This window comes from Pseudoliparis swirei, chromosome 8 (genome assembly GCF_029220125.1).
Source record: "Pseudoliparis swirei isolate HS2019 ecotype Mariana Trench chromosome 8, NWPU_hadal_v1, whole genome shotgun sequence".
NCBI lineage: Eukaryota > Metazoa > Chordata > Actinopteri > Perciformes > Liparidae > Pseudoliparis > Pseudoliparis swirei.
This window is the reverse complement of record NC_079395.1, coordinates 2,931,216-2,952,033: the sequence shown is the minus strand read 5'-3', so window position 1 is coordinate 2,952,033 and position 20,818 is coordinate 2,931,216. Positions and strand designations below refer to the sequence as shown.

The following is a 20,818-nucleotide window of genomic DNA, read 5'->3' as shown; positions in this document are numbered from 1 at the left end:
AAAAATACAAAGAAACACAAAACTACTGCAAAGAGACACAATACTACTGCAAAGAGTCAAACAAATACAAAGAGACACAATACTACTGCAAAGAGTCAAACAAATACAAAGAGACACAGAACTACTGCAAAGAGACAAACAAATACAAAGAGACACAATACTACTGCAAAGAGTCAAACAAATACAAAGAGACACAGAACTACTGCAAAGAGACAAACAAATACAAAGAGACACAATACTACTGCAAAAAGACAAACAAATACAAAGAGACACAGAACTACTGCAAAGAGACAAACAAATACAAAGAGACACAATACTACTGCAAAGAGACAAACAAATACAAAGAGACACAGAACTACTGCAAAGAGACAAACAAATACAAAGAGACACAAAACTACTGCAAAGAGACAAACAAATACAAAGAGACACAGAACTACTGCAAAGAGACAAACAAATACAAAGAGACACAATACTACTGCAAAGAGACAAACAAATACAAAGAGACACAATACTACTGCAGAGTCAAAAAAATATAAAGAGACACAATACTACTGCAAAGAGACAACTAAATACAAAGAGACACAATACTACTGCAAAGAGACAAACTAATACAAAGATACACAAAACTACTGCAGTCAAAAAAATACAGAGACACAATACTACTGCAAAGAGTCAAAAAACGAATACAAAGAGACGTAAAAAACCCTCATAGAAACAAAGTGATTACAAAGAGACACAAAACAACTGCAAAGAGACATATAATGACTACATAGAGCAAAAACTATCACAAAGAGACACAAAACAACCACAAAGACACTCAAAATGACCACAAAGAGACACAAAACAACTGCAAAGAGTCCAAAAATAAATACATAAAATCCTCACAAAAAAGACAGTGATTACAAAGGGATATAAAACGACACAAAGAGACATATAATGACCACAAAGAACCACAGAATGACTACAAAATGACACAAAACGACTACAAAGAGAGATATAATGACCACATAGAGCAACAACTATCTCAAAGAGACACAAAACAACCACAACACGGCTACAAGGAGACAGAAAATGACCACAAATTACCATAAAATGACCCCAGAAACACATAATATCTACAAAGAGACACAAAACAAAACAAACACATAGAAACAAAGTGATTAGAAAGAGATATAAAACAACCCCAAAGAGAGAGAGAGAGAGCAACCACAAAACGACACAACACGTCTGTAAGGAGACAGAAAGAACCACAACATTATATAATCATACTTCTTTTACAGCACTTCTCAAAACTGTGTATAAAGTTCCACTTCTGCTCAAATGTGAATACCTCTCATTAAGGTCAAAAACAGGTCAAACATAATGTTGACCTATATTGACTTCCGTGTGTGTGTGTGTGTGTGCGTGTGTGCGTGTAAGTGTAGGTGTGTATAAGTGTGTGTGTGCGCGCGTCCGTGTGTGAACTGGAACCGTTCACCGCGTCCCAGCGACGTGAGGACGGCTCTCCCTGGTCTCCGGTGTGTGTTTGTTCCTTCGGCCGCTACGTGCCGCTGCTCCTGCTATGTGGGCGGGGTCTAAACTCAGAAGAAGAGGCTTGTTGAATTGGGACATAAAAAAAGAAGAAGAAGAAGGAAAAAGTGCCCCAGCGAACCGAGGACTCCTCGCTCCGTTTAATGTACTCCATTATTTTATTTTTTAAGTGGTGTTTTCTTTTTTTAATAAAGTAACGTCAGCCGTTGGCGCGTGCGCAGTTTGAGCGTAACGTGCGGCAGTTGGCGGAGCGGCGCGTTCCGTTCGATAAAACAAAGCGGAACCTCGAACAGTTTTCTAAGCTAACGTCTCCTCCGGTGACCGTTTTTATTTCGTGAAAAGAGGGACTGTTTTTCTGGGGCCGATGTCACTCTGAATCCAGACGGAATCTCAATTTTTTTTCAAAATCATCAACACGACGGTGAGTGTTGTTATTTCAACCGACGGTTTGTCTCTTCTCCCACTTTTGACGACCGAGAACACGAACACAGGCGGGAGAAGCGGGGAGCGTGTCTCCGGTCCGCGGGGCTCAACTTTGGGTGTGGATTAACGATGTCTGGGGGTTAGCTCGCCGGCTAGCTGGCAGTCGAAAGATAGCTTTTCTACACATACATATTTAATTTCCTTTTCTTCAGTTCTGGGCTTTTCAAACAAGTCGGCATATTACAACTATCACCTGAACTCTGTCCCTCAACACGTCGACGTTTAGTGTTTTTTTTGTAGAGAAAGTAGGCCATCGAGCCCCTCGGCGTGACCACAGAGGCAGTCTGGCTGCTTTAAAGTATGAGAGGATAGTGTGATAACACCAATAAAAGCATTATTATAACCAGGGGAGCTTTTAATCTAAAGGCAGAACCACAACAAAGGATTTTACAGTTCTTACTCTGTGTTTATAAGTTTCTAAAAACTTGCTTTTTGTGTGTGTGTGTGTGTGGTGAAATTGCTTTGACATTGTTGTGGTATTTCTCCAGTGGGTTTATACGTTTTGTTGTTGAAAGGATATATTTAGAGACATGTTTGTAGTTTATCTTTAAACTGAACTAAGTACTTGTGGAAGTCTTCTGAGATCATGAATGGCTCTTTCCATCAGAATCATCCATCAGGATTGTGTCTACTTTTCAGGTCATATTTCACAAACCACCTGGTTTTCTTTAGGAATGCCTCTAAAGCACTTTAGTCCATTTGTCCCACAAGACTTGTCAATTTATCCCCCAAAACCCTCTGCAGATGTGAGTTGAAACACATAGTTTTCATGTATTTTTATGCCAAAATAGACACAAAGAAGAAGAAAACTAGGACAAAAGCCACACATTTAAATGAAGTTACCGTATATAAACTGCGGGCATGGTGAGACTTAAAGCTGACCGGATTGGTTAACCAGACTCGTGACTCAGGACGGTCGACTGTCGGACAAGATCCGTCTTGCCCGCCTCCTTAACTTCCTGGAGAGGAATTGTACCCTGAGGGAGTGTTTTTTTCCTTCTCCTCTGTAATAATTTCAGGGAGAGGCTTGTCTTGTTGAGCTGTGTCCCGACCAGGCCTGACTTGGGGACAGCAGGAATGAAATGGGTTGATGACCAGTCCGTCGTTGCTTTACAAGGCGGACATCGTAATGACACAGCGACACCTTTTCACTTCCCTGAGTGACGTCGTTGTGCCCGTCTGGGACGGAGCGAGCGGCGCTGGGCCGGGAGCGTCTGGGGAGGCCGAAGGGTCATTCGGTTGCTCAACTTCCAGGCCTTCCCCCCCCCCCCCCCGGCTTGTCAGATATGAGTCACGGTTGATCTGGCCTTCTGGTGACGGCCAGACGAATCACGCAGGAATGGTGTTTGTAGAGCTGTGGGATCACGGATCAGACGATGAGCTGTCTCTACGTGGATGTGTGCGTGTAGCGGCCATTTGTCGTCCGAAATCAAACAAAAATATAGATCAAACCGCCACTGATGCATTGTGGGTTTTGGTGTTGACGCATGCAAAAGAAAGTACTGTCCATTTCCGCCTGTTAGTATTTTGATAATTTATTTCTTAAACCAAAAAATAAAGAACAAACAAAATGTTGACGCTTTCCTGTGTTGTGGTAAAAAAAACATTGGCCACCCAGGTGCATGCTGGTCCTGTGCCTACCCACCTCTACATATAACCACAGGTGCCCAGTGTTACCCAATCAGTGAACCGAAAACTAAATATATTAAACTAAACTACAACTATCATAAGAAACAACTAACATAACCTAAATAAGCAATAGATAATCAATATTACTTTACAATAAAACCTAAATACAAATGTCAAATTAAATAGCTCCACCAGTGCATCACACGTACGGCGGAGGGCCTCAAACTGCTTGAGATGTGGCAAGAAACACAAGATTGACCGATGAATATTTGTATCTTTTGGAAGTGCAGAATATTTCTGTGAATAGGGGATTTACCTGAAGAGCACAGCGACGAAAAGGGACTTTTTGAGATTGAAGGATCGATCTTGAGTCCTGAATCCATCTGTCAGAAAATGACACGTTTAACCGTCGATGGTTAATCCATGAATAGATGCGGTAATCTGTCAAGTGATCCAGAGGGATGTTTTCCTTCCTGATACCAATTCGGAAACCTGTCCTTACTACGATCACCAATCCAAAAACAACGCGTTCAATACAACTTTATATCCCTCATCGTCCCATAATCACCCCGGTCCTTTTCTATCTTTGTACCCAGGGATGCTAGTTTTAAAGGTCTCAGCCAAGAAGGCTGCTTAAATACAACATTTATTACCATTTTCTAAAAGATAGTTTCATTAAAAACCAAAGAGACTTTGAGAGACTAATGTCAACAATAAATGTCAGTTAAATCCTCAACGTTTCATATTGTTTTGTCATTTCCACCAGGGTGATGTTATTAATAGTCTCGACCGTTTTAAAACACCAAAGGGGAACAATACATCTCATTTAAAAGACGCTTCATGAATCCAGCCTCAGCGAGTACGTCAAAGAAAGTTTGAGACCTTTTAAAACTCGACAGTATGATTTGTTTCCGCCTAATAATGTCGTCATACACGGGGTGTTTACGCCAGGTTGGCGTTAGAAAGATGTGGAAAAAGCCCCCCCCCCACCCAGATTTCAGTGACTTCACCCCCCCCCCCCCCCCCACGACCTAGTAAGGAGGCAGTTAGGATGGAATGTGTTATCTCATCTCCCCGAGGGCGGCTCGGGGTCTCCTCCACGCGACGGACAAACCCCAGGTGGGTCTCTCAATACAACATAAAGACAACAAACTATAATCCGTCCTCTGTGTCGACTGAGCCCGTCTGGCGATTAGGTCGGTTTCATTCCTACGTTAAAACAAACGTAAATATGTTCAAATGTCAGAATAATCACAGCTACCGCTGCTATTATTTATCGTTACCTTCGCATTCTCGAAAGGTTATGTTTTGATCGCTGTGTATTTATTACCTTCGCATTGACAATGCGGAAGGTTATGTTTTGATCGCCATTTATTTATTTATTTGTATGCGTGTTATTCGTAAGTTTGAAACCGAATCGCATGAAATTTGGTGGGATGATTGGTTATTATCCGGGGACCATTTGATTAGATTTTGGGATCAATCGCGTCAAAGGTCAAGGTCATGAAAAGGTCAAAATCTTCTTTTTACCATAGCACGATACATTTTTATCCAATTGGCATCCAACTAATGCCAACATGTTCATAATTCAATGCCCAATCGTGTGATATGCGAAGGTATGCGCTCTACCGAGTGCCCGTTCTAGTTTATTTATTATTACCTTCGCATTGAAAATGCCGGAAGGTTATGTTTTGATCGCCGTGTATTTATTTATTTGTATGCGTGTTATTTGCAAAACTCAAAAAATATTGAACCGAATCGCATGAAATTTGGTGGGATGATTGTTTATTATCCGGGGACCAGTTGATTAGATTTTGGGATCGATCGGGTCAAAGGTCAAGGTCAGAACCAAATCATGAAATTTGGTGGGATTTTGGGATCGATCGGGTCAAAGGTCAAGGTCATGAAAAGGTACTGCGGCGAAGGTATGCGCTCTACCGAGTGCCCGTTCTAGTTCTACCTGCATCACCACATTAAGGTTGTGCTAAGTAGCTTCAACACGTTCCCGTTATTTAATTTTCGTAAATCTTGCTTTACGAACGCATCGTTGTAGGAAACAGACGATACAGTTTCAACAATCATGTCGACTAGATATTTTAAGCCAGCTGGTCAAACTGTGTCCTTTTGTGACGTGTTGGCTGAAGAGACAGACGTCACTCTAATCTCTCTTTAAAGTTCAGTCGGCCCGATGTTGGAGGGTTTAGGTTTGGGGGGGGGGGGAGGCGCCACCAGATGACCCACCCTGCGTGAACAATGGCGGCTTGTGTGGAACGCCACCGATCACTCTGCATGTGGCTCGCAGCAGCATTCATTATCTACACCAGGGTGCATTATGGGGCACGCCAAACATCGGGTGTGTTCACATAGCTGCCAGATCCCTCAAACTAGATATGGACGAGTGGAGAGATGCATAACCTGGGACAAAGTGGAAACACAAACGGCGTAAAAAGTTGAGTTACGCCAGGAGAGTGTTAAAACGTTGAGCCGTCTTGATATCACGAAAACAAAGAATGGTGTTAAAATACAAGCTCACGTTGGATGATTGTACACTTCTGTTTTCACACTAGAGAAGAAGAAGAAAAAGTGCACCAGCCGTCGGGGTTAATGACGCACCGGTCAGCCTCTGATCCACGTTGTGCAATCACCTCCACTTCAATGTGTCCACAAAGAGAAATCATTGGCTGTTATTTATTTAAAGATTTGGCAGTTTTTCATTTAGCTTATTTCTTGTTATAGATTGAAGAGGCCGTGGTGACACGTCTGACTCGAAGCCCTCAAGTTAAACTCTGGAGCCGACCCCGACTCGGGGAAGTCCCAAGCGTACAGCTGTCGATTATCACACTAACTTCAGCGTGAGAGTGATTGTGCAATGCTGGTTAGTATGCGTGTACCTTTTTACCATTAATTAAACACTCTTATCGCAGATCTACAAGGTCAGCACAACCAGAGGCGATAACGGGGTAGCTACCTCCAGTACAGAGAATATGCATTTACATTTTCTCTTGTGATTTGTCACCATTTTTTATTCTGAATCACATGAAATTGAAGTTGCAGATTTTCTAGCATTTAGGTAAAAAACTATTCACTCTCTCGATCAACGTCTAGTCCCCGAACTGTCCATCGCCACGGAAACAGAAAGGCCTCCAACAAGTGTAGGTTGAGATGTCGCACAGGATGTATATATATATGTGTGTGGTCCCTGAGGCGTCCTCTCAGACCGCAGATTGAGTCAGACGGCCTCTGACCTGTCTGGTGACTGTGAACCGTGACTGTGAGGCGCTGTGGAGGGTTCAGTTTCAGTCGCTCCATCGGGAGAAACGTCTTGATCAGAACATTGGTCTGGACCGGTGCCTTCCACCACGGGGCAGCGGGGGTCTCCCGTCAGGCCAGACGACACACTGCTTTGGACAAAGCCCGATTTTTCACAACCTGTCTTTGCCAGGATTTTAAATTGGTAAAGAGGGACTGTTACGTCGCCCTCAGCATTCAGGAGTGACTTCTCCGTCTCGCCAAAGTCATTTTCCGGTTCCTCTGAAGCTGCAGAAGCATGTTTTTTTTTTGCAAAAGGGTAATTTCCTTTGGCTGATTACTTGGCACAGCCGTGTCATTACATCCAGGCTTCATCCGGGCTTCATCCGGGCGTGCTTGTTCCCTTTAATCCCCGGCCTGAGAAACGGCCTTCAATGATCAGTGGACCGTAACCTCTCTGTGTTCCAGAAGGTCGCCGTGACACCCGGCAGCTGTCGTCCAGTGTGCCGTCTGGTCAACGTGTCTCCACCTTCTCAGACCAACCAGAGGCCTCTTGAGTGGATCAACTGCTGTCGTTTCATTATAATCCAATATGTTCTATATCTAAACAATTTGGTTCCTAGAGCCTCCGGTGCCGTTTTCACATTACTTTTACGAATTGTTGTAAACAGACAAAAGCAGCAGATCCTCGAACTGTCATGTCTGGAACTAGAAAATAAAAATAATTTCGTTAAAGACTAATGGATTAATCAACTTTTTGGTTCAAATTAATACCTTATTAGTAAGGTTCTGCCGCCGCACACCTATTTTATTTAAGACTACAGAAATCAGGAGTAATTAAGCTGGTTTAAATACGACATTCTCTCACTTTTTCATGTATTCACCGACATTTCACAAAATGTTGTCATGGAAAATTGGTTTAAAGTCCTGGAAATCTATTGGTCAACATGTGTATGAACCCGGTAGATGAAATAAACCGCATTGAATTAATTGTTAGTCCCACACGTCTGAGGGTCCGTTACTGATCGTGTTCTGGAAGGAGCTCAGCGTCTCTCCGCTCTGAGCAGAGGAAGAATTGTAAATATAAAATGGTGACGCTAACGTTCGCCTCGTCTCCTCCAGCCTGACCATACAAAGTCACGGTTCAACGCCGCGTGCCCCCTTACTCTAAATATTAGGCTCTCGCTGCTGTTGTCACGACGACTCCTCACAGAGCGTAGTTTCATCTCGAGGCGGTCTGCGTTTCGGTCACCGGCCGGCCTCCTCCCATCACGCCTCTCGGTTACGAGTCCGTCCGTCGGCGCCATCGGCTCTCATCAGCTTTAATCGTCCCCCATTCTTAGGGTCATAGAATAAAAGCAGCTGTCACTCGCTGCGGTGCTTTTATTCTGAAAAGGTAGCGAACGCCCCCCTGGTCTAATTGATCCGCTGACTCGTCTCTCACTCGGCCCTCCGATGAAAAGCTGCGGCAATAAGTCAAAGAGCAGGCGTGAGCGACGGAAGATGGATTAATATTTAATTTGGTGTTGAGGTTGAAGCCCGTCGTGTGTAAAGATCTTTACCACAAATGGCCTCGCCTCCCCGATGCCGTGACTGTGGCACCGGAGCCCCCGAACAGATCCCAGATCTGTCATCTGGCCCAGAGTGGGAAACAAAGCTGCACTCCAGGAATGTTGTGGGAGGAGCCCCGATGGCGTAGAAAGCCGTCGCACTTTGCGGCGGCTTGAATTTTCCTTTTGAGTGTGTTTTTTGTTTATCTGGCCACGAGTTCTTTAAGTGTATTTCAAGGGGAACGTGTCTGTTGATCAACATTATTCGTCCGGCCCAGAAGATCTTCTTTTCTTGTTTTACAGAACGGACAACAATATTATTTAGTGAGTTTAGAAAATCGGCTCTTTTGTTTTTCTGACATTTTTTAAGACGCGAAGCGCGGCCGAGGCTGCCGACGCGAACCACTCAGCCTCCAGCCGAGCTGCACGATTGCCGGTACGGGCCATTGTCCTTTTTTAAAACGAAATGGGCACAAAAGACGCGTCGTGACCGCTAAGACCCAAGTCAAGTAGAGACGGCGGGCGTCCACAGCGCTCTAAAGCCGCGGCGCCGTCGCTTATTCTAAGCCTCGCAAAAGAGATGCGTATTAAAATGGAAACGTAGTCGTGTGGATGTGGCCTGAGGTAATCGTTACCAACTGAAACTAGAACGGGCACTCGGTAGAGCGCATACCTTCACATATCACAAGATTGGGCATTGAATTATGAACATTTTGGCATTAGTTGCATGCCAATTGGGTAAAAAAGATGTTGACCTTTTCTTGACCTTTGACCCGATTGATCCCAAAATCTAATCAAATGGTCCCCGGATAATAACCAATCATGCCACCAAATTTCATGCGATTCGGTTTAATACTTTTTGTGTTATGCGAATAACACGCATACAAATAAATAAATACACGGCGATCAAAACATAACCTTCTGCATTTTCAATGCGAAGGTAACAACAGAAGAGAGCTCACCAAACGGTCTCACACCTGAGTGCAGCCGCCACATCATAACCAAACATCTCCATCGCTTGAAGACGTGATTATTATCCCAAAAACGAAGCTTCCGTGAAATCAAGCTGCTCTTGTTGATTCAGGAGAAAAACAGCAGATATGTTCCCCAAGAAAACCCGTCGTTAGAAGATAATCAACTTCACTACTTCTATTCTCCAATCGGGTTCAAAGGCTTGTTCCCCCCCCCCATCAAAGCCGTATGATGACTATCACTAAAGCACTTACAGCAATTAGGCTGCATTTCACAGGAAGTGGTTGTTGTTGCAGACGCATGAACCCTCCGGCCCACAGCAGCTCGACCTCCACGCCCCTCGCGGAGGACGGCGACAATACCGTTTATCTTGTGTGAATGTGAACGCACCCTCACCCGCCGACGGCCCACAATGGGAGCGCGTTAGCCTCGGCGTATCCAACGGTAACGGGTCTATAATTGGGGGCGCACAGCTGTCCACTTGGCTTCTCTCTCCACCGCCGGGTGTTCCTACCGTGGGGCGAGTGAGTACCAAGGAAGTGTCACTGGAGTTGTGGGGAATGGCAGCGACTCGGGAAGCTATGCTGACCAAATATGGGAAAACATGCACACAGAAACACGCCTGCCTCCTCCCCCCCTCTGTTCTCCTGACATGTTGTGACCTGAGCGTTCTTCTTCTCACTTATCTCTGCGGTTGACACCAAACGCCTCCTTTTTTAAATGTTGTTTTATTATGCCTCCTGAAGAGTCTCTCTCCCTAAATGTGTAACGTGGTGGTTTTTCCGAGCGCCGAGGAGCTGCCGGCCGGCGGCAGCAGAGCGTGGCGGGCGAGCAGCTCCCCTCCATATTTGGAAAAAAGGGCCAGAGGAGAGTCGCTCCTCCCCTCCCTCACAGCTCCAGAGGTCTCTCACCTCCACGTCGGGGCGCAGCGGGGAAGAAGTTGTTGACGGCTCATATTCAAACTATTGTTTTAAGAGTCCGTGGGAATCTTTTCATTCTGAGGGGGGTTCCTTAAGGACGAACTCGCATATAAAGATGGTGCTGTATAAGCTCTGTGTTGTGTTCAAGGACTCTGTTATGTTTTTCTTTTGGTCAAAAATAGTTTTTTATCTCCCGTTTCCATCTTTCTCTTCTTGTCCTCTGTCCTGCTCTTCTTCCATCCTCCTCTTCTCTCACACACACACACACACACACACACTGCATTTCATCACATGTCATTTAGCTGATAATCATGTTTCATGAACACACCGTAGACACAGCTGCAGGGGGCAACTCGGGGTTCAGTGTCTTGCTCAAGGACACATCGACTAGGGTGGGGATTGAACCGCCAACCCCCTGAGCGGAAGACAAATATATATATATATGTTATGTTAGCTGTCACTGACACTAGTAACAAAGCGGCCTGATTCAGATCTATATCTTTCTGTGCTGTTAAAATTGCAACTCTGACTTATTTCATTTCTCTCGTCACAGATGGATCTGCGGTTACTTTTAATCGCCACGCTGTCGGCGTTCCTCGGCGGGAGTCGGGCACAGCAAGGTGAGAAGATGTTATGAAGTCGTTGAGCTAAATGTTTCTGTTTGTTATCGTAGCCGCTAAGTAACTGAGCTAACCCTTGGCGTCGTTGTCACGCTTCGTGTGCGTCGTCATGGTTTCTCTGTGATGTCTTCGCTCCGGGAGCACACGGCAACACTTTCCTCCACTTCACATCTTGTATTTGCTCCTTCGTGGGTTCTTAACTGAGGGTCCTCGAGGCTTTTGTTCCTCCTGTTTTACAAGGTGAAGTCATGACTTGGTGATCTGCCCGGAGCTTCTCTCAGCGTGACTCAGTCTTCTAGACTGGGAAGCTCTCTCTCTCTCTCTCTCAAAAGAAAACTAAACAACAACCCCCCAAATCTGTTTTGAGTTCGTGAACGAATGGAAATTTGGTTTTGTAACGTGTGTCGTCTCCTTTTCAGAGGGAAGCGAATGCATCAAGGCCAACGCACAGTCGTGCGGGGAATGCATCCAGGTGGCCGAGACGTGCGGCTGGTGCACGGATGAAGTGAGTTGAATCGGGGTTTTTTAAAAAAAATCATGTGAATTAATAAAAGGATTATTCGGAAGATCCGTAAAGGGTGGGCGTGGTTTCAGTGGCAGCCGGGAGAGTCATCATCTCGTGTATTACATTGCGCAATCTCTATCAAACATTATAGGACACGTTTTAAATGAATCTCAACAAAACAGAACAACAAACGGGGTTAAAAAACGTATACAATATATTTTTTTCATTGTTTAATTTATGCAAATGGACATCTCTCGAGTTATAAGTGCACTTAAACTGTACATTAGCGTAGTACTGGAGGCTTTCTCTCTCGCTCTCTCTCTGTCTCTCGCTCTCCGTCTCTCTCTCTCTCTCTCTCTCTCTCTCTCTCTCTCTCTCTCTCTCTCTCTCTCTCTCCATTCAACCAACCAAAGACAAGTAGATTAAAGTCGACCACAGCGACTCCAAAGTAGTTGACTAATTGCAAACATGAGTGCTGCTGCTTCTTGTCAGTCGGAACGTTGGCGGTATAATCCTCTCCAATCAGATCTTCTCTGTACTCGAGGCGTACGAAACGAACCGCAGCACATGAACAAAATGAAAACACTGATTTAATGCGCCGTGAGGTTGATATGAAGTGCATGTGTGGCGACGGCGCTGCACACGTATCATAATTGCATGTGCAGCAAATGTCCGGGAAGTCTTCTGTTCTTCTCTCCAGTATCAACGGTCAGTCATGCTGTGATGGGACAGGATGAGACCATGCTCCTTTGAATGAGTCACAATTAAGTGACACATTTCAGAAGTTACCTGACTGGTATCAAGTGAAATATGCGGTGAATATCTCGACCTCCGTTCACTTACAATCTCAAAATAATCGTGATTGCCCGAGAGCGCCGGTAGTCATCCCCTAATGTCATTATTATGACTTGTATTACTTACTTTTAATAGTATTTATTACTTACTTTTAATGTGTTCTTACCACATAGGCCTAGACTGGAGTGCATCTTATCTGGTCCTGTTTGTTATGGTTTTATGTTTGTTATTGTTATATTTTTGTTATGGTCTGTCAAGGGACTACAGATGCTAATTAGCTGTAGCTACAATCTGCTGCAGAGCATCAAATGGTGACGTGTATGCTTTAACTGTACAAAGTCCCTTTTTTAAATAAAGATAATATTGAACTAGTTGACATATTGATCCAAAATGGTGATTTGATTGGTCAGCCTGGCCCCTCTCTGGGTTTTTGGGTGTTTCTGTTTGGCACGCGACGAGAGCCGCATTCCTCTCTCGTCTTGTTTCTCCGTCTGGTCTCCATGCTTCAGCTCATGAAAACACAACGTGACTGAAGCTTTGAGCTTTCCCGTGTTTGGTTGCTGGAGGTGAAATCTATCTGCAGGCCTTGGCTCCCCTCTGTGGGACATGTTGTCTGGAGAGAATTGGGTCGTCGCACTATTTTAGTTTTTACTGAGTTAATTGTGTCAAGTTGTCATCTGCTCAGCCTTGTGGGATATCATGTGCATCCTATATAAATATATATTTATATTTATTTATATAAATATTTATATGTATATATATTTATATTTATTTAGATATATAGATTTATATGTATATTTATTTATATATTTATTTAGATATATATTTCTTAGCCAGGCTGTTTCTCTTTGTCTCCTGCCGCCAAAGAACTACAGACTCAATAAAACAACGTTAGTCAAATGGATTGATGCTAGAGGCCTCTTTGGTTTAAATATTTGTTTCTGTACCTGAATAATAACACGACAGCGGGACAAATCGTTACCCTTTTGGTTTCTAACACAACATAAAGTGACATATTAGGATTTAACGTAAAGTCTGGTTTAGTTGTTCCTGTAACATTTGTGGCTAGTCGTCAATGTCAGTCCTTAGTGTGTGACATTAAGTCAAAATATTGAGTTGGTGTTCGTGGTGCACATTTAAAGCAAAAGCCCCCTGTGCTCCCTCACAGAACATCCTCACCGAGGGCCAGTCCAAGTCGGCCCGCTGCGACGACCTGGAGTCCCTGAAGAAGAGAAGTTGTGCCACGATCGAGAACCCGCGGGGCAGCATCAACATCGACGAGAACAAGCCCGTCACCAACCGCAACCGGGACGTGGCGGAGAAGCTGAAGCCGGAGCAGATCACCCAGATCCAGCCCCAGAAGCTCACGCTGACGCTCCGATCGGGTAAATGTTGAGATGAGTTTTTTATTTAGAGCATTTTGAAAGTTAAAGACCAGGAGAAGGATTTCTTCTTTTGTTATTTATTTATATATATATATTTATATATATATATATACACTTCATTGATGATAATACACAGTATGACAAAGGGATAAAAAAACAAGTATTTTAATTTGTTGTTCGTCAGTTTACAATTGTAAAGAAGAAAACAGAAGGATTTCTTCTTCTGCCTTTTAAAATAAATCTCCTTCATGCCTAATCTTTAAAAAAGAGTTGTACAAATATTCAAATAAATTCGAGAAAAATGAAAAGTAAATGGCTGTCACAATCTCTTAAATTCCACTAAAATATGCTCGCCCTCCCTCCATCAGGTGAACCCCAGACCTTTGAGCTCAAATTCAAGCGTGCAGAGGACTACCCCATCGACCTCTATTACCTCATGGACCTCTCCTTCTCCATGAAAGACGATTTGGAAAACGTGAAGAACCTAAACAGGCAGGTAAGTAAACAGGCAAGTAAGTCAGCAAGCAGGCAAGTAAGCAAGCAGGCAGGTGAGTGAGTGAGTGAGCGGGCAAGTAAGTGGCAGGCAAGCAGGCAGGTGAAGCAGGCGGGCAGGCAGAGTGAGTGAGCAGGCAGGCAAGTGAGTGCAAGCAAGCAGGCGGAGTAAGTGAGTGAGCAGGCAAGGCAGGTGAGTGAGCAGGCAGGTAAGTGGTGGAGGCAGGTGGCAAGCGGGCAGGTAGTGAAGCAGGTGAGTGAGCAGGCAAGGTGAGTGGGCGGCAGGTGAGTAGCGGGCAGGTGAAGTGAAGCAGGCGGGCAGGTAAGTGAGCGGGCAAGTGGTAGGCAGGTAAGTGCAAGCAGGCGGGTAAGTGAGCAGGCAAGTAAGTAAAGCAGGTGAAGTAAGCAGGCAAGTAAGTAGGCAAGTAAGTAAACAGGCAAGTAAGTAAGCAGGCAAGTAAGTAAGCAAGCAGGTAAGTAAGTAAACAGGCAGGTAAGTAAACAAGTAAGTTAGTAAGCAGGCAAGTAAGTAAACAGGCAAGTAAGTAAGCAAGTAAGTAAGTAAGCAGGTAAGTAAGTAAGCAGGCAGGTAAGTAAGTAAGTAAGCAAGCAGGCAAGTAAGAAAACAGGCAGGTAAGTAAACAAGTAAGTTAGTAAGCAGGCAAGTAAGTAAGTAAACAGGCAGGTAAGTAAGTAAGTAAGCAAGCAGGCAAGTAACCAAGTAAGTAAGTAAGTCAGCCCCCCTTTCGTCCGATGTCCTTCAGAGAGATGAATCATAAAATAATCACAGCGATGGACATATTCTTGCGACTACTTTGGTTTTAAATACTAGGCACACATCCACATAACATACAGATTATTAGTTTCCACATGTAAAACATTGAGTGTTTCCATGACGACCGTCCCCGCGTCACGAGAACTGTTTTGTGATGGTGGGATCCTCTTTTTGCTCTCGGGCAGTCTTTGTCCTCCGAGGTGATTCTGGAGAACGGCCGGCTGCCCGAAGGCGTCTCCATGAACTACAAGTCCATCTGTAAGAACGGCGTGGAGGGAACCGGGGACAACGGCAGGAAGTGCTCCAACATCTCCATCGGCGACGAGGTAGCTGTGATTTATTTTGTTAAAAAAACAAAGACAAATTAAAGCTGCAAGCAGCGTCGAACGGGTCCTCGCTCACCCGCGCCGGTCGGGGGAGCCGGCGCCGAGGACCCGGGCGCGCCGGTCGGACTCGACTCGGGCCGCAACTTGTAACGAGCGCGACAAGTTTGGGGCGGATTCGACAAAGTCCAGTTCAGCCACTAGGTGGCGCTTTAACTACGTGAACATATTCATGCGTCGTGTATCCCTACGTGAAGTATAGACCACTTCATGTAAATTCAATGTAAAAAAAAAAAGTGATGAAAAAAAGCTGCCTTGTCTTGGAATCAAACACGCATCTCCAGGTGTCCAGACCAACACTTATCTTGGTGCTCACATTATTTTGGGCAGAAAAATTTGGGGCAGACTGAAGGAAGTCCAGTTGAGCCACTAGGTGGCGCTTTGAGTCTGTGAACATATCCATGCATCTTGTGTCCCTATAAACAAAAACTCACGAAATCCGTGATTTAAAAGCCTCGTCCAGCTGTTTACTGACGTTAGTTATGTAAGAGTAGAGAGAGGAGAGAGAGAAGAGAGAGAGAGAGAAGAGAGAGAGGAGAGAGATAAAAAGAGAGAGAGGAGAGAAAAAGAGAGAGAGAGGTCTTATTCCATTCTAAATAACGGGCTTGTCTAGGATTTGCGTGGCCAGACTGAAAAAAAAATCATAAGACCTCTCTGGTATTGTTCAGAGGGCCGGGCCAAATGTGGAGGCGGGCCTTAGTTTGAGGACCACTGCTCTTGGCTGTGTGTCCAGTTGAGCCAGTAGGTGGCGCTTTGTGTCTGTGAACATATCCATGCATCATATGTCTCGAAGTAAAGTGTATAAAAAACCCAGATAACATTATTTTTGCCTTGGCGTGGAATCAAAAACAGGTCTCTGTGTCACTAGGCAAGCACCTATTGCTCTGTACCACTGATTAGATGTGATTGCATCAGCTGTAGGGGGTAAGATTATCGTGAAAGTGAATAAATTATGGTTATTTTACTTTTCAATAGGTGATCAATAGGTGTTCCTGGAAGAAATGTGCTTGTTTCTTCATGTGAATGTGTTCAGGCCTTGACTGGCATCACACATGATTTTTTGGGGAAGTATTGGATGAGATTAAGCAATAGTTTATAACATAAAGAAATCACAGAAAGTAAAAAATTATTGGCAGTAAAAAAACGTAAATTTCCTACCGACGAAAAGTCCGTTTTTTTCCACAGTGTTCATTATTCAAGTCTTGAGATTCTATCAAACTGATTTTTAGCCGATTCCGTTGGCGTTTTGTGGGAGAAATAATCGATGGGGAAAAAGTGGAAAAGGGCCAAAAAACGCCAAAAACGGCCAAATTTGGTGAATTATTGTAGCGCCCTCTACGGTTCAAATTGCACGAAATTTGCTGTGTCTGTTTCAGGCTCCCTTCTGCACATATCCTGACAGTCTGTTATTTTTTTCTCCCAATAGTGTTGAAGTTATGAGCATTACAATACAGGACACGCCCCTAAAATGTTCGTTCGGCCATAGATGCTTAGCACAATAATATATTTGGAAGAAGATGATAGATCTTAGATGAAATAGCTTCCATGATCATTATCTCCAATAGGTTTGGTTTGAATTGGACCCCGTATGTCGGAGCAAACGCCTCTGATGTGTTTTTCACCAAAACAAATATGGCGGAAAATTTAAGTAGGCAGAGCTTAGGGTCCTGAGAGGCTTTTTTGTAGAGCAGGTCCAAGTGGACTTAGGAAAAATAAAAGCTAGTCATTTGACCATACTGGGTGAGGGGCGTCGCCGGTCAAACTTCCAGGTGGCGCTAGAGAGCAATTTTTGAAAGTCGAATTTCGAGGTCGGTGTCATCTGTCTATTTTCACCAAGCCTGACAAGCTTGCCAAATTTGGTGAGTTTTGGGATGTGATACATACCCCCAATATGCCCCCAATGTTCAAAAATAAAAATCCAGAAGAATAATAATACCCCTAACAATTTCAATAGGGTCCTCTCGGGCAGACTTCGTCTGTCGCTCGGACCCTAATAATAAATCGTGGTTCGTACGGTCGTGGAAAAGTCATGGAATTTTAAAATGGGTATTTAGGAAGAAAAACAACAAAAAAACATTTTTGGAAAATGTTTTATATTCATATGTGCGTTTAAAATTATCAATATGCTTTTAAAAGAATGACGCTCTAAATATGAGCCGGCATACGCTCTCTCATACTCGCACTTTTTCCCTCCCCCTCTTATGTATTTTTTTTAATGACCAAACCCTCCTTTGGCTTCCTTCCAGGTTTCCTTCAAGATTTCCATCGAGTCCAAGAAGTGTCCGTCGCACGGCAAGGCGGAGATCATCAAGATCAAACCCCTGGGCTTCAACGAGGAGGTGGAGGTCGTCCTGAACTTCATCTGCGACTGCCAGTGCGCCGCCGAGGGGACGCCCGACAGCGACGTGTGCCACAAGGGCAACGGCACCCTCGAGTGCGGCGCCTGCAAGTGAGTCTTCAGCTTCACAGCTCGGGGCTTCATACGGTCGTGGAAAACCTGGAAAAGTCCTGGAATTTATTTTAATTGTCCTGGAAATGTTCATTTACGGCGAGTTTGAAATGGTTAATATGCTTTTAAAAGTTCAAAATATAAGCCGGCATATGCTCTCATACGAGTTAACACACCTTAACTGAAAAATAAAACTCACTTTTATTTTTCAGATGAATTGCAAAACTAATATAAAATATAGTCAAGACCTTGACGAGGTTATAAATAATGATTTTTATTGTAAATATTATTGTTCTTGTGGCTCAAAGGAAGAACAGTTTTATAGCTTCTCTCACCAGCATAACTGTTTTCAGCTGCGCTCACATAAAAGGGGTTTCTACCCCTCCGCTAGTCTTCTAAGGCGATAACACAATGTACCACTAGAACACTGGAGATGGGCCTCTACACACTATGTAGAGACTTCATTACACACCAGAGAATAGTCATGTACACATTTACAATGTAAAGAGAGTTTATGATTCATTTAATGTTATCTTCTATTGAAAAATATGGACATTTCTAGTGTATATTCAGACCAGGAACTTGTGTCCCAAACATGTAACCGATGTCCCCCCCCCCCACTTGTTGTTTCAGGTGTAACGACGGGCGCATCGGGCGCCTCTGCGAGTGCAGCAAAGATGAGGTGCGCACGGAGGACCTGGACGCCAACTGCCGGAAAGACAACGGCACGGACATCTGCAGCAACAACGGCGACTGCGTGTGCGGCACCTGCGAGTGCAGGAAGCGGGCTAACCCGGACGAGATCCACACGGGCAAGTACTGCGAGTGTGACAACTTCAACTGCGACCGCTCCAACAACAAGCTGTGCGGAGGTGAGGAACCGTAGACGCGGGGAACGTTTTCTTTTTAAAAAGACGGGGACATAAGCGGCGTCTTGTGGTGACCACTTCCTGTGACCCCCCCTCCCCCAGGACACGGCCACTGCGACTGCAGGAAGTGCATTTGCGACGCCAACTACACGGGCAGCGCGTGCGACTGCTCCCTGGAGACGCACACCTGCCTCGCCAAGAACGGGCAGATCTGCAACGGCCGCGGCGTCTGCGACTGCGGCAGCTGCAAGTGCACCGACCACAAGTTCCAGGGGCCCACCTGCGAGATCTGCCCCACCTGCCCCGGCGTCTGCGCCGAGCACAAGTGAGTCGGGCAATTTTGATTTAAAGACGATGGTTTTGTTGTTGTTGTTTTTTACAGTTTGTGCAAATATTTTGTAACTGGCGTCCTCTGTTTTTAAAGCGTAAAATCGTGTTTATGATTTTTAAATTGAGTCTTTTAGAAAGATTTTGGGCAATCCGAAGGCTTTAAATCTCCAATAAACAATCTGTAGATATTGTATATTAGTCAAATCCTACTCTATATTTGAATGTACAAGCATTTAGGCCAGTGAGTAAGTAAGGAAGTGAGTGAGTGAATAAGGAAGTGATTAAATGAGGAAGTGAGCAAGTGAGTGATTAAATGAGGTCAATGTGCTCATTGGTCACTACGTGAGGCCGCTTGGCCCTTCAGCCAATGAGAGCCGGGGCTCTGGATTTTAAAGCGACCCTCTTCCCGGCCGCCGCCCTTCACAGAGACTGCGTGCAGTGCCGGGCGTTCGAGGCCGGCGAGAAGAAGGAGACGTGCGAGCGCGACTGCAGCTACTTCCAGCTGATCAAGGTGAAGGACCGCGACATGCTGCCGCAGCCCACCGACCAGAGCTTCCCCCTGTCGCACTGCAAGGAGCGCGACGCCAACGACTGCTGGTTCTACTACACCTACGCCATCCGGAACGACACCAAGGAGGTGTACGTGGTGGACACGCTGGGTACGAACGCTGCGTTACGCAGGAATACACACGTTGGGTCGACCAGAGGATGCTGATTGGTCGTTCTTAACCTCTTCCACGCCGCCCCCATTTGAGCAAAAACGCCTCAAATGATGTATCGAAATTAAAATGGCTGTAGTTTCTGAACCACTCTGACTAAAGGGATCAATGAAGTCTTTCTAGAAAGATTACCTTTGTTCCTACATGTGAAAGTGTCAAACATCCTTCAGGTCATACAGAAACAGAGCAGTGGGCCTTTGAAGTCAGTACAAATTAAAGATGTGTGTCCGCCTAAAATAAATAAAGGATATTTCAGTATAAATAACTCCCTGTGTCTGTATCTGTTCAGGACAAGGACAGTATACAGGACTGTCTCAGAAAATTAGAATATTGTGATAAAGTTCTTTATTTTCTGTAATGCAATTAAAAAAACAAAAATGTCATGCATTCTGGATTCATTACAAATCAACTGAAATATTGCAAGCCTTTTTTAATATGGCTTTTGCAGCTTAAGAAAACTCTAAAATCCTATCTCATAAAATTTGAATATTTCCTCAGACCAAGTAAAAAAAAAGATTTATAACAGCAAAACAAAAGCAAACATTTGAAAATGTGTTTCCAGGTGTTTCGAGTTAATTAGACGATTCAAGTGATTTGTTTAATACCCTACTAGTATACTTTTTCATGATATTCTAATATTTAGAAATAGGATATTTGAGTTTTCTTAAGCAATATTAAAAGAATAAAAGGCTTGCAATATTTCAGTTGATTTGTAATGAATCCAGAATGCATGACATTTTTGTTTTTTTAATTGCATCACAGAAAATAAAGAACTTTATCACAATATTCTAATTTTCTGAGACAGTCCTGTAGGTGTGTAATTGCACTATTATTAAACACCTGCTTCAAATTTGAAGAGGTTAGGACAAAGTATGACCATCCTAGACTGTTTTTCATGAAATATTCCAGGCGGAGCTCCAAAAAGGACATTTTGAGACTCCAAATGCACACATGGTACCCAAATGATATTATGAGACACTAAAGGTGTTTTTCTCCTTTACATGTTGATATGGAACAACATATACCAATGTAAAGAACTGTAATCAGCACTAATATCACTGCAAAATGTACAATTTGCATATGCAACACGTCGTTGCTTTATCTTCATTGGTTGCTGGATTAAATCTTACCCAGATACAACAGATACGTTTTTTTTTCTGATT

General features: G+C 44.1%; 1 protein-coding gene across 2 annotated transcripts; it reads left to right on the top strand.

Annotated features, from left to right (window-relative positions):
* The first annotated feature begins 1,621 nt into the window (after positions 1 to 1,621).
* LOC130198225 (integrin beta-1-like) lies at positions 1,622 to 19,921 on the top strand. 2 transcript variants are annotated; one of them, XM_056421370.1, is made up of 10 exons: positions 1,622 to 1,951; positions 10,887 to 10,953; positions 11,373 to 11,458; positions 13,422 to 13,638; positions 14,007 to 14,134; positions 15,091 to 15,231; positions 17,535 to 17,737; positions 18,371 to 18,609; positions 18,709 to 18,931; positions 19,363 to 19,921. In XM_056421370.1, the coding sequence occupies exons 2-10, from the start codon at positions 10,887 to 10,889 to the stop codon at positions 19,649 to 19,651; spliced, it is 1,593 nt and encodes a 530-aa protein (XP_056277345.1). In that variant the 5' UTR covers positions 1,622 to 1,951; the 3' UTR covers positions 19,652 to 19,921. The 2 variants fall into 2 exon arrangements, with proteins under 2 accessions (XP_056277345.1, XP_056277344.1); XM_056421369.1 differs by lacking the exon at positions 1,622 to 1,951 and adding an exon at positions 6,447 to 6,517.
* The last annotated feature ends 897 nt before the right edge of the window (positions 19,922 to 20,818 follow it).

What these genes read in the sequence shown, in the direction of transcription:
- LOC130198225 (XM_056421369.1), top strand. An exon ending in GCGGCTGGTGCACGGATGAA is followed by an intron (nt 11,459 to 13,421) that starts GTGAGTTGAATC and finishes GCTCCCTCACAG; the next exon opens with AACATCCTCACCGAGGGCCA. An exon ending in TGAAGAACCTAAACAGGCAG is followed by an intron (nt 14,135 to 15,090) that starts GTAAGTAAACAG and finishes GCTCTCGGGCAG; the next exon opens with TCTTTGTCCTCCGAGGTGAT.